The sequence below is a fragment of the Mizuhopecten yessoensis genome, unplaced genomic scaffold, assembly GCF_002113885.1.
Source record: "Mizuhopecten yessoensis strain PY_sf001 unplaced genomic scaffold, ASM211388v2 scaffold897, whole genome shotgun sequence".
In the NCBI taxonomy this organism is placed as follows: domain Eukaryota; kingdom Metazoa; phylum Mollusca; class Bivalvia; order Pectinida; family Pectinidae; genus Mizuhopecten; species Mizuhopecten yessoensis.
The window spans coordinates 725,297-735,887 of NW_018403776.1; the positions used below are offsets into that span (position 1 = coordinate 725,297).

A 10,591-nucleotide genomic window follows, 5' to 3' on the forward strand; every position below is an offset into this window, starting at 1 on the left:
TCTACAGTCAACATCAGGATGTACAGCTGTCTTGTCTAGTGTTTACATCAGGATGTACATCTCCCTTGTCTTCAGTCAACACCAGGATGTACATCTCCCTTGTCTTCAGTCACAACCAGGACGTACTGCTGTCTTATCTACAGTCAACATCAGGATGTACAGCTGTCTTGTCTACAGTCAACATCAGGATGTACATCTCCCTTGTCTTCAGTCAACATCAGGATGTACATCTCCCTTGTCTTCAGTCAACATCAGGATGTACATCTCCCTTGTCTTCAGTCAACATCAGGATGTACATCTCCCTTGTCTTCAGTCAACATCAGGATGTACATCTCCCTTGTCTACAGTCAACATCAGGATGTACAGCTCCCTTTCCATTCAACATCAGGATGTGCAGCTGTCTTGTCTTCCGTCAACATCAGGATGCACAGCTGTCTTGTCTTCAGTAAACATCAGGACGTACAGCTGTCTTGTCTACAGTCATCATCAGGATGTACAGCTCCCTTTCCATTCAACATCAGGATGTAATGCTGTCTTGTCTACTGTCAACATCAGTATGTATATCTCCCTTGTCTACAGTGAACATCAGGTTGTACTGCTGTCTTGTCTACTGTCAACATCAGTATCTCCCTTGTCTACAGTGAACATCAGGTTGTACTGCTGTCTTGTCTTCGGTCAACATCAGGATGCACAGCTGGCTTGTCTACAGTCAACTTCAGGATGTACAGCTGTCTTGTCTTCAGTAAACATCAGGACGTACAGCTGTCTTGTCTTCCGTCAACATCAGGATGTGCAGCTGTCTTGTCTTCAGTCAACGTCAGGATGTACATCTCCCTTGCCTTCAGTCAACATCAAGATGTACATCTCCCTTGTCTTCAGTCAAGCCAGGATGTACATCTCCCTTGCCTTCAGTCAACATCAAGATGTACATCTCCCTTGCCTTCAGTCAACATCATCAGTCAACGCCAGGCTGTACATCTCCTTTGTCTACAGTCAACATCAGGATGTACTGCTGTCTTATATTCAGTCAACATCAGGATGTACAGCTGTCTTGTCTAGTGTCAACATCAGTATGTACATCTCCCTTGTCTTCAGTCAACATCAGGATGTACAGCTCCCTTGCCATTCAACATCAGGATGTACAGCTCCCTTGTCTTCAGTCAACATCAGGATGAACTGCTGTCTTGTCTAGTGTCAACATTAGGCTGTACATCTCCTTTGTCTACAGTCAACATCAGGATGTCCATCTCCCTTGTCTACAGTCAACATCAGGATGTACTGTTGTCTTGTCTTCAGTCAACATTAGGATGTACATCTCCTTTGTCTACAGTCAACATCAGGATGTACAGCTCCCTGGTCTTCAGTCAACATCAGGATGTAGAGCTGTCTTGTCTAGTGTCAACATTAGGCTGTACATCTCCTTTGTCTACAGTCAACATCAGGATGTACTGCTGTTTTATATACAGTCAACATCAGGATGTACTGCTGTCTTATCTACAGTCAACATCAGGATGTACAGCTGTCTTGTCTCTCCCTTGTCTTCAGTCACAACCAGGACGTACTGCTGTCTTATCTACAGTCAACATCAGGATGTACAGCTGTCTTGTCTACAGTCAACATCAGGATGTACTGCTGTCTTGTCTTCAGTCAACATCGGGAAGTACTGCTGTCTTGTCTACAGTCAACATCAGGATGTACAGCTCCCTTGTTTAGTGTCAACATTAGGATGTACATCTCCTTTGTCTACAGTCAACATCAGGATGTACAGCTGTCTTGTCTTCAGTCAAAATCAGGATGTACATCTCCCTTGTCTTCAGTCAACACCAGGATGTACAGCTCCCTTGTCTAGTGTCAACATTAGGATGTACATCTCCTTTGTCTACGGTCAACATCAGGATGTACAGCTGTCTTGTCTTCAGTCAACATCAGGATGTACATCTCCCTTGTCTACAGTCAACATCAGGATGTGCAGCTGTCTTGTCTTCAGTCAACACCAGGATGTACAGCTCCCTTGTCTACAGTCAACATCAGGATGTACAGCTGTCTTGTCTTCAGTCAACATCAGGATGTACATCTCCCTTGTCTTCAATCAACATCAGGATGTACTGCTGTCTTGTCTTTGGTCAACATCAGGATGTACAGCTGTCTTGTCTACAGTCAACATCAGGATGTACTGCTGTCTTGTCTACAGTCAACATCAGGATGTACAGCTGTCTTGTCTATTCAAGATGAGGATATATAGCTCCACAGTTAATTCACAATAATATAAAATTATTTATTTGGATTTCATAAAAAATAATAGTATTGTCTTGAATAAACAAGATGAACTGATTTCATATACATTTAGTCTGATACAGCTTTCAAAACATTGTAGTAAAAATGTAGAGCAATTAAAAAATAATGTAAAAAACTCAAAGTTCACAAATGACTTTCTAGGAAAAGAAAAACAGAACAAGAGAAGCACAAAAACACCGAGATAAACATGCCGCTAATTATACAACATTGAGATAACTATATATATCTTAATATGTCATTAACAGAACCCCGACAAAGCCCGCCATTAAATAACACTGTACATGAATAATAGGATTCCACAGAAATATATATCTAATCCGAGGAAGATATGGGAATGGAATGTAATAGATATGTGAACAGCCAATGGTCTGAAAAGGGAGTCACAAAGACTAAAATGCCTGGGGATGTATGAAGTGTTTTTGTTTTTAAAATGTTGTGTTTCAAAATTAATAATTTTCTGTACCTAGCTTGAAGTGCCTTCACACATCAACACAAACAAATCCCCCCAGTCAGATCTTACAGGCTGAGTATTACAGGTGTTTATTTTATAGACCTAGTAAATGTAGCTAAAATTTAAAATGTACCATGCTTGATTGGTGTCCCCTAAATTAATCAATTCTACTTAAATGAATTGAAATACACTGCAGTATTTTCAATGAATTAAATACATGAGTGTAGAAATTATTTACGATTTAGAACTGTCTCTTCAAATATGATAAATCTGAAATGATTAATTTCTCTAATTTTAATCATACAAAATATGTAATAGTGAAAAAAAAAAGTAAAATTCACCATAGAAAGAATGGCAAAATATTATGCATAGCAAGCAGTGTCTAAGACCATGGAGCTGTAGAGATTATACCATGTACCAGAAAAGCTGTTATTTTTAAAATCACTTGAATAAATCACTTCGGGGTACAGTTACAGATTATTATTCCATGATGTACCTCTCGAGTGTTTTGTGATGAGCTGAATGAGTCAAAAGCAAATGTTCTAAATACTTTTGTGAGCATTATCTGAAACATAATTTTTTTCTTTTTGGGGATTTTTTTCTGTATATTGTAAGTGTACGTTTAATTTTCCCCCAAATATCTTTGAAAATATACAGACAAAAGATTTCCGTTAAATTATTATTAAGGTATTCAGGCCTTGATCAACTGGGTCCTGTCAAGTGCAAACAGACACATGATTTGTAATTTCATCACTTCACAACTCAAAAACAAGATAAACACAAAAATCTTGACATTCAACATAACTCACACATCCTACAAGATAGGATAATCACGTTAACGGGTAAAGATGTACACTACAATGATAAAACATAACAAACCCTAACAATAGTAAACAGAAGAATAGTAGGTAGAAGCGAACTATCTGCTATATACCACAACCCCTATCTAGGTCTACTTCTACTGTTTTATTACCTATTATTGGCTACATACACTTCTAATAGATTGTTTGTGACCTTTTGGTTCACCAGGTACAATACCTAGAGTTTGATTATTTCTTAATTCAAGAAGTACATAATAATGTACTTGAAATAGTACAGAAATGATGTAAATGTTTAATTGTAGAATTTTCAAATAGGAATAGTTTAACAAATACACATACATTCTACATGCAATTCAAATAGATACATATGGTTTCTTTTGGCACATATTTCTAAAAAATAAATATGCTTCTAAATTCCATATGATTTTGTTTTAACAATTTGAGATTCACATTTGGAAATATTGAAACTTAGAAAATGCAGATACAGTGACAGTAAAATAAGTGGTTGTTTTGGTCTTTGCTACATACACTAAGGTGTTTACTAACCTAGACAACTGATACAGTTTTTGTAAGCATCTCTTACCAGATGATATTAGTAATCAGTAGAATTGTATTGAGTAGCCTACTCAAATTGATGCCCAACCTTGTTGTAAAGCATGACGTCCTTAGAATATTGCGTAAAAGAGTATGCTATTAATCCATCCACTTCTCCATGCACTTCTCAAAGATTTTTAATGATTTTCTCATTTAACACCAAATATATTTCCCTTGTATGGCAGAATATACCATTATTTTCACTTGAATTTTTCACAGCTGATAAAATTGGTATTTTGCCAAACTTGAGAAATATATTTGGTTTTCAATGGGAAATCACTAAATATCCTCTACGTATCAAACTTTACAGGGTCAACTTTCTGTACTCGTGACCACTCACTCTCTATTGAGATAGCAGCCTAGTCTCCTGGTAATTCAATACAAAATAGCTTGCAAGAGAGACAACTCTTTCATGAAAAGCCCGCTTGTCTACTTTTAGATATCACATTTCCAGGATAAAACTTGATGGACCTGTAAATGTTAATGCAGGCCTTTAAAGTCTTTGTTAAGAACAGTCAGAAAGCAGCATACCATTTCTAGGTCAATCTCTATTTCATTAACGAACAACTTCATTCCAACCATTCAGAACATAATAAACCAAAACGGCACTATTCCCAATTTTCTGATTTTGATTCTTGTCTTAAAAGAATGCAATGTGTTAACAGATGAAATAATATACAGTTGTTGACTGTGATGGAGGACTATAGGCTATTTGTTAGACCCAAACCCTTAACTGTTGCCCAATGATGCATGTCAAGGGCAACATTTTGGCAGATGTACCAAACACCTGTTGCCCTATACCCCAGTAATGACCATAGGTCTGCATGCACATGTGGTATTATGATAACAACAATAAATTCAACAGTGAATGAGTACAAATATACACAAAAAGGTTTAAACTAACGTAAATCTGTCACAAAAAAAAATTGGTCTGTACTTGAAATACTTTTTCCGCAATAAACTTCTCTTTGCTTAAAATGCCAGTGCGTTGAAATTGTCAGCTTTACAATCAAATCACTTAAATAATGTTTGTCATTGGGCAAGAGTAACATTGAGGTGTACTCTTCCCATACCTGAATTAAAATACCCTTTTCTAGGGTATCAATATATTCTAAGAAATGATAAGTATAAGCATTGAACTGCTTTTAGTTTGCATTCATAGTCAATAAAGTTCCAATCTAGAAATTTCCTTAATTCTACATGAAGACGTTTCCGTTTTGAGTTGGTATTTTTATATTAACAAGAATTACCAACCGGAAATAGTTCAAAGTTTATATCAACTCAGTCACAGAGATATTCAATTTCAAGAGATTTTCCGACACTGCACGGGGAGATGCATACCATTGTTATCGGAAGTCTCACAGGGCTATGTTCTTTGTTCTTTAAAGAATTTCAAACTCGCTGGATTTCAAACAACTTCACATTTGTGTCATACCACACTGGTGGGTCCACGTTCCTGAGGAAAGAGAGTATAAATGTCAACAAGCATACCAATCTTATGTTCAATTGGGAATATAAATGGTAGACTACAAAATGTTTCTAAATGTTCAAATGCCTCTGCATCCACTTTGATGGAAATGGAGGTAAATGCAAAATAACCAAAGAAAACGAGCTTAATACAAACTCTAACCAAAGTCAGTGAAGCAGAACAAATAAGTCACATTGACCTACATTGACAATATTGGTGAACACCTCTAATGTATCCACATATGAAGGATGATGACTTCTGAACTTCTCGTATTAAAGAAATGGAGCTAATGCGAAACCTAACCGAATGTCATAGAGGTGGACACAGGAAAGCTTGATGGACATACAAAAGGAGTCAATTATATAAAACAGCACAAGGAAGTGAACCTAAGAAAATCCCAAACACAGGTAGGTGTAGAACCTTGTCAGTAATTATCTGAAATATATGACACCCAACAGGTAAGTTTAGAACGTCGCCAGTACTCACCTGAGATATATAACGCCCTACAGGTAGGCGTAGAACCTTGTTAGTACTCACCTGAGATATATGACGCCCCACAGGTAGGTGCGGAACCACATGGTTGTACCACTGTTAGCTTGGTACTTGCGGATAAGGATAGGGTGCGGCACAGGTAGGAGACCAACCAATGTACCATGCTGGAGGAATTTCAGGATCTCACTCTCATCAGTCAGACCTCTGTAACAGTCAGAAACCGGCATATCTGGTAACTATATGTACAGGTTATATAGAGGTTCCCCAATGAGTAATAGTTGGTTAGTGTGTTACTATTTAACTCAAGTTAGTTAAAATTTTCAAATTGTATAAAAAACACAAATTTACCTGAGTGTCTTTTACAATTTAGAAAATTAACTAATGAGAGTAAGATAAACATGAACACAGCAATCAGGAATAAGGGGACCTATTTCTCCCACAACATTAACAGTTATCTGGAAAACCATGCATGGTATGAGTGTATGTGTGTTTAAATGTGTACGAAAGGGAAATCAAATGATTTTTACGTACAGTTGTGTATAGATCTGTAGCAATCACTTGTACATTCAATGATATTCATCTGGGGTTTTCTGTAAGGCTATTTCCGTAGGTAGTATGTAATCTGTGCGCTGATTGGTTGTGAAAGTGGTGAGTGTTCAATGGGTGTATTAGCAATAAATGCAGATGTATAACGCATGTCATGGGGACAGCAAACACCTGGCACCGATCATGCCATTTGTTTCTCATTCCCCTAGACTGTAGCAGGTAAGGCCACATAGCCATTTAGGGTAATGCATGTGGGCCATGGGGTTATCAGTATGTGTATGTGAAGTATATTTGTTTTATGAATATGAGTTTCAGTGGCTGAATGTTTGGGAGTTGTTGTTTATCTACATTGTAATTATTTGTATGTTCTCATTAATGTGTGTACATGAATAAATTATTTTGTATCCTAAATCTAGTGTTGGTTGTCAGTTCCTACAGCTATTAATTAAAATCTTCTGAACCTGAGGAACAGAAAGCGAAGGCTCCTGTTAAACCAGGTTTCCCTTGGATATATGTTGTGTCTGTTTGTGATTGGGGAAACAATTTCCTTGAATCATGGCGTCAAAATGGAAGATCACTGATGATGCTGCAAAGCATCGTTATTAGCATCATAATTGAAAGATTGACCAATGAAATCACGTCCAGGGTGTAACCCACTAGTGGGTAGCCAAAAATGTTTACCAACTCCTACCAGGTTTATCCAATGAGAGGTGAGAGAGGAAAACTATAGTGGTTGTGGGAGAAAATTTATTCATTACTTACTGGTACAATAAATCTTCTCTAACTATCAGTTTAACACCTGCTTATATACAAACAAATCAGAATCTAATCACGCTTACTTGTCTATACAGATCTTCTCTACCTGTACACTTAACACCTGGGGACAGGTAAGATACTTACTTGTCTATACAGATATTCTCTACCTGTACACCTAACACCTGAGAACAGGTAAGATACTTGCTTGTCTATACAGATCTTCTCTATCTGTACACTTAACACCTGAGGACAGGTAAGATACTTACTTGTCTATACAGAGCTTCTCTACCTACACATTTAACACCTGAGGACAGGGAAGATACTTACTTGTCTATACAGATCTTCTCTATCTGTACGCTTAACACCTGAGGACAGGTAAGATACTTACTTGTCTATACAGATCTCCTCTACCTACACATTTAACACCTGAGGACAGGTAAGATACTTACTTGTCTATACATATCTTCTCTACCTGTACACTTAACACCTGAGGACAGGTAAGATACTTACTTATCTACCCAGATCTTCTCTACCTGTACACTTAACACCTGAGAACAGGTAAGATACTTACTTGTCTATACAGATCTCCTCTACCTACACACTTAACACCTGAGGACAGGTAAGATACTTACTTGTATATACAGATCTTCTCTACCTACACACTTAACACCTGAGAACAGGTAAGATACTTACTTGTCTATACAGATCTTCTCTACCTGTACACCTAACACCTGAGAACAGGTAAGATACTTACTTGTCTATACAGATCTTCTCTATCTGTACACTTAACACCTGAGGACAGGTAAGATACTTACTTGTCTATACAGATCTCCTCTACCTGTACACCTAACACCTGAGGACAGGTAAGATACTTACTTATCTATACAGATCTTCTCTACCTACACACTTAACACCTGAGAACAGGTAAGATACTTACTTATCTATACAGATCTTCTCTCCCTGTACACTTAACACCTGAGGACAGGTAAGATACTTACTTATCTATACAGATATCCTCAACACCTGAGGAGAGGTAAGATACTTACTTGTCTATACAGATCTTCTCTACCTGTACACTTAACACCTGAGAACAGGTAAGATACTTACTTGTCTATACAGATCTCCTCTACCTGTATGCTTTACACCTGAGAACAGGTAAGATACTTACTTGTCTATACAGATCTTCTCTACCTGTACACTTAACCCCTGAGAACAGGTAAGATACTTGTCTATACAGATCTCCTCTACCTACACATTTAACACCTGAGGACAGGTAAGATACTTACTTGTCTATACAGATCTTCTCTACCTGTGGGACCAACACCTGTAACATCCTCATTATGGTCTGAAGAGGTAATTTCTGTTTCCATGACATCACCTATACAAATAAAACAATTAGACTCTTTCATTAACGTCAGAGGTTTTTGTTTGCCAACAATAACTACAAAGATAAACATGTGTTAGCCTACTGAACTAAGAGTACAATACCTGCTACAGTACAGATATTCTATTCTAGTGATATACGGTAACATTTAATAATTCAAAAATCTTAATGCCACTTAAGTATATTTCAACCCCAGTAATAGACAATTTTTTTGGTCATGAATTGGTTTGGTTTGTTTGTGATTAACGTCTTATTAACAGCTATGGTCATTTAAGGTTTTAGTGGTAGAGGAAAGGCGGAGTTCCCAGAGAAAAACCACCGACCTACGGTCAGTACCTGACAACTGCCCCATGTAGGTCTCGAACCCATGACCAAGTGGTGGAGGGCTAGTGGTAGCAGAATATTGTCAGACACCTTAACCAGTGGGCCACCGGGGCCCCTTTTTTTGCATGAAAAAGAATAATTGCTAATTTAATGTCCAACTCAAAGTGGTACACATGTCCACTACAGTCTTATGGAATTAACTTCATGAGTTTTTGTCTGATGATTTCTTCACATTGTGTGTTAGTAGTGGTACAAAAATTTTACCCAGTCAGGTGTGGCTACCCAGGCTCCCGGGCTGGAAGTGGAGGCTGTCCTTATCATGGGGGCACGCCCTCCTGCATCTGACCCTGCGGCGGAGTGGGTGGGACTGGCTGGAGAGCTGGGCTGTAAACAAAATGATTCTGTACATTCCTGAGAAGTCACCTTTCTAATAACAAGTCTCTATACTGAATAACATAAAACTGTTGATGTGTATTTATCTTTGAGAATGTGGTGGAATTGAGAGAATCAAATTTATAAATGATTTGATTTTTCAAATGACTCAAGTTCAAACTTACCAGCAGCCCTAGTGAATTTTCATTGACAAAATAGTTTGTAAACATAAGATTTTGAAAGTTTTACCTGTGTTATAGAGTACCTATAATATAATAACAATACACTGATGGATTTTAGTTATAAACATTCTAGATCCCCAAAAATTACAAACATAAATGATTCAAATCAACAGCAGCAGAAAACTAACCAAGCTTTTTGTCCTTGTCATCTTTGGTTTCTCAGTGCCTTCAGCCCCTTCCTCTTTCTCCCCATCTGTAGGGTCTTGAATCTCATTAGGGGGCTGGACATTGTGTGTTCCGCTTGATGTGGCCAGCTCCTTTAAGGTGGGGTCAGCATTACATTCATCGGGAGCTGCTCTCTCCGTCATCTTGTCTATACCTACAGGTGAACCACGTATAATGATTGTACCAGGCAAGATCACAGGTATGTCTATATCTACAGGTGAACCATGTATAAAGAGTGTACAAGGCAAGATCACATGTCTGTCTATACCTACAGGTGAACCATGTATAATGATTGCATAAGGCAAGATCACAGGTCTGTCTATATCTACAGGTGAACCCATGTATAATGATTGTACAAGGCAATATCACAGGTCTGTCTATATCTACAGGTGAACCATGTATAAAGAATGTACAAGGCAAGATCACAGGTATGTCTATATCTACAGCTGAACCATGTATAAATTTTGTACAAGGCAAGATCACAGGTCTGTCTATATCTACAGGTGAACCATGTATAAAGAGTGTACAAGGCAAGATCACAGGTCTGTCTATACCTACAGGTGAACCAGGTATAATGATTGCATAAGGCAAGATCACAGGTATGTCTATATCTACAGGTGAACCATGTATAAAGAGTGTACAAGGCAAGATCACAGGTCTGTCTATATCTACAGGTGAACC

General features: G+C 37.9%; 2 protein-coding genes across 5 annotated transcripts in view; one reads left to right on the forward strand and one right to left on the reverse strand.

The window, feature by feature from the left end:
* Positions 1 to 2,372, forward strand: part of LOC110454026 — a 4,728-nt gene extending 2,356 nt beyond the window's left edge. The window contains exons 2-5 of one of the 4 annotated variants that reach the window (XM_021503339.1): positions 47 to 373; positions 1,054 to 1,089; positions 1,574 to 1,652; positions 1,891 to 2,372. In XM_021503339.1, the coding sequence (XP_021359014.1) occupies positions 47 to 373; positions 1,054 to 1,089; positions 1,574 to 1,652; positions 1,891 to 2,232 (784 nt within the window). In that variant the 3' untranslated portion in view covers positions 2,233 to 2,372. Of the gene's footprint in view, positions 1 to 12; positions 374 to 1,053; positions 1,090 to 1,573; positions 1,653 to 1,890 lie in introns of all 4 variants that reach the window. The other 3 variants (XM_021503350.1, XM_021503359.1, XM_021503365.1) reach the window with 3 other exon arrangements.
* Positions 2,373 to 5,536: 3,164 nt separating this feature from the next.
* LOC110454077 (protein HID1-like) overlaps positions 5,537 to 10,591 on the reverse strand; it is a 17,762-nt gene continuing 12,707 nt past the window's right edge. Inside the window, exons 9-13 of the mRNA XM_021503424.1 lie at positions 9,874 to 10,064; positions 9,396 to 9,515; positions 8,710 to 8,801; positions 6,167 to 6,325; positions 5,537 to 5,617 (exon numbers count right to left, since the gene is read on the reverse strand). Coding sequence (XP_021359099.1) covers positions 5,554 to 5,617; positions 6,167 to 6,325; positions 8,710 to 8,801; positions 9,396 to 9,515; positions 9,874 to 10,064 — 626 coding nt within the window. The 3' untranslated portion in view covers positions 5,537 to 5,553. The remainder of the gene's footprint in view (positions 5,618 to 6,166; positions 6,326 to 8,709; positions 8,802 to 9,395; positions 9,516 to 9,873; positions 10,065 to 10,591) is intronic.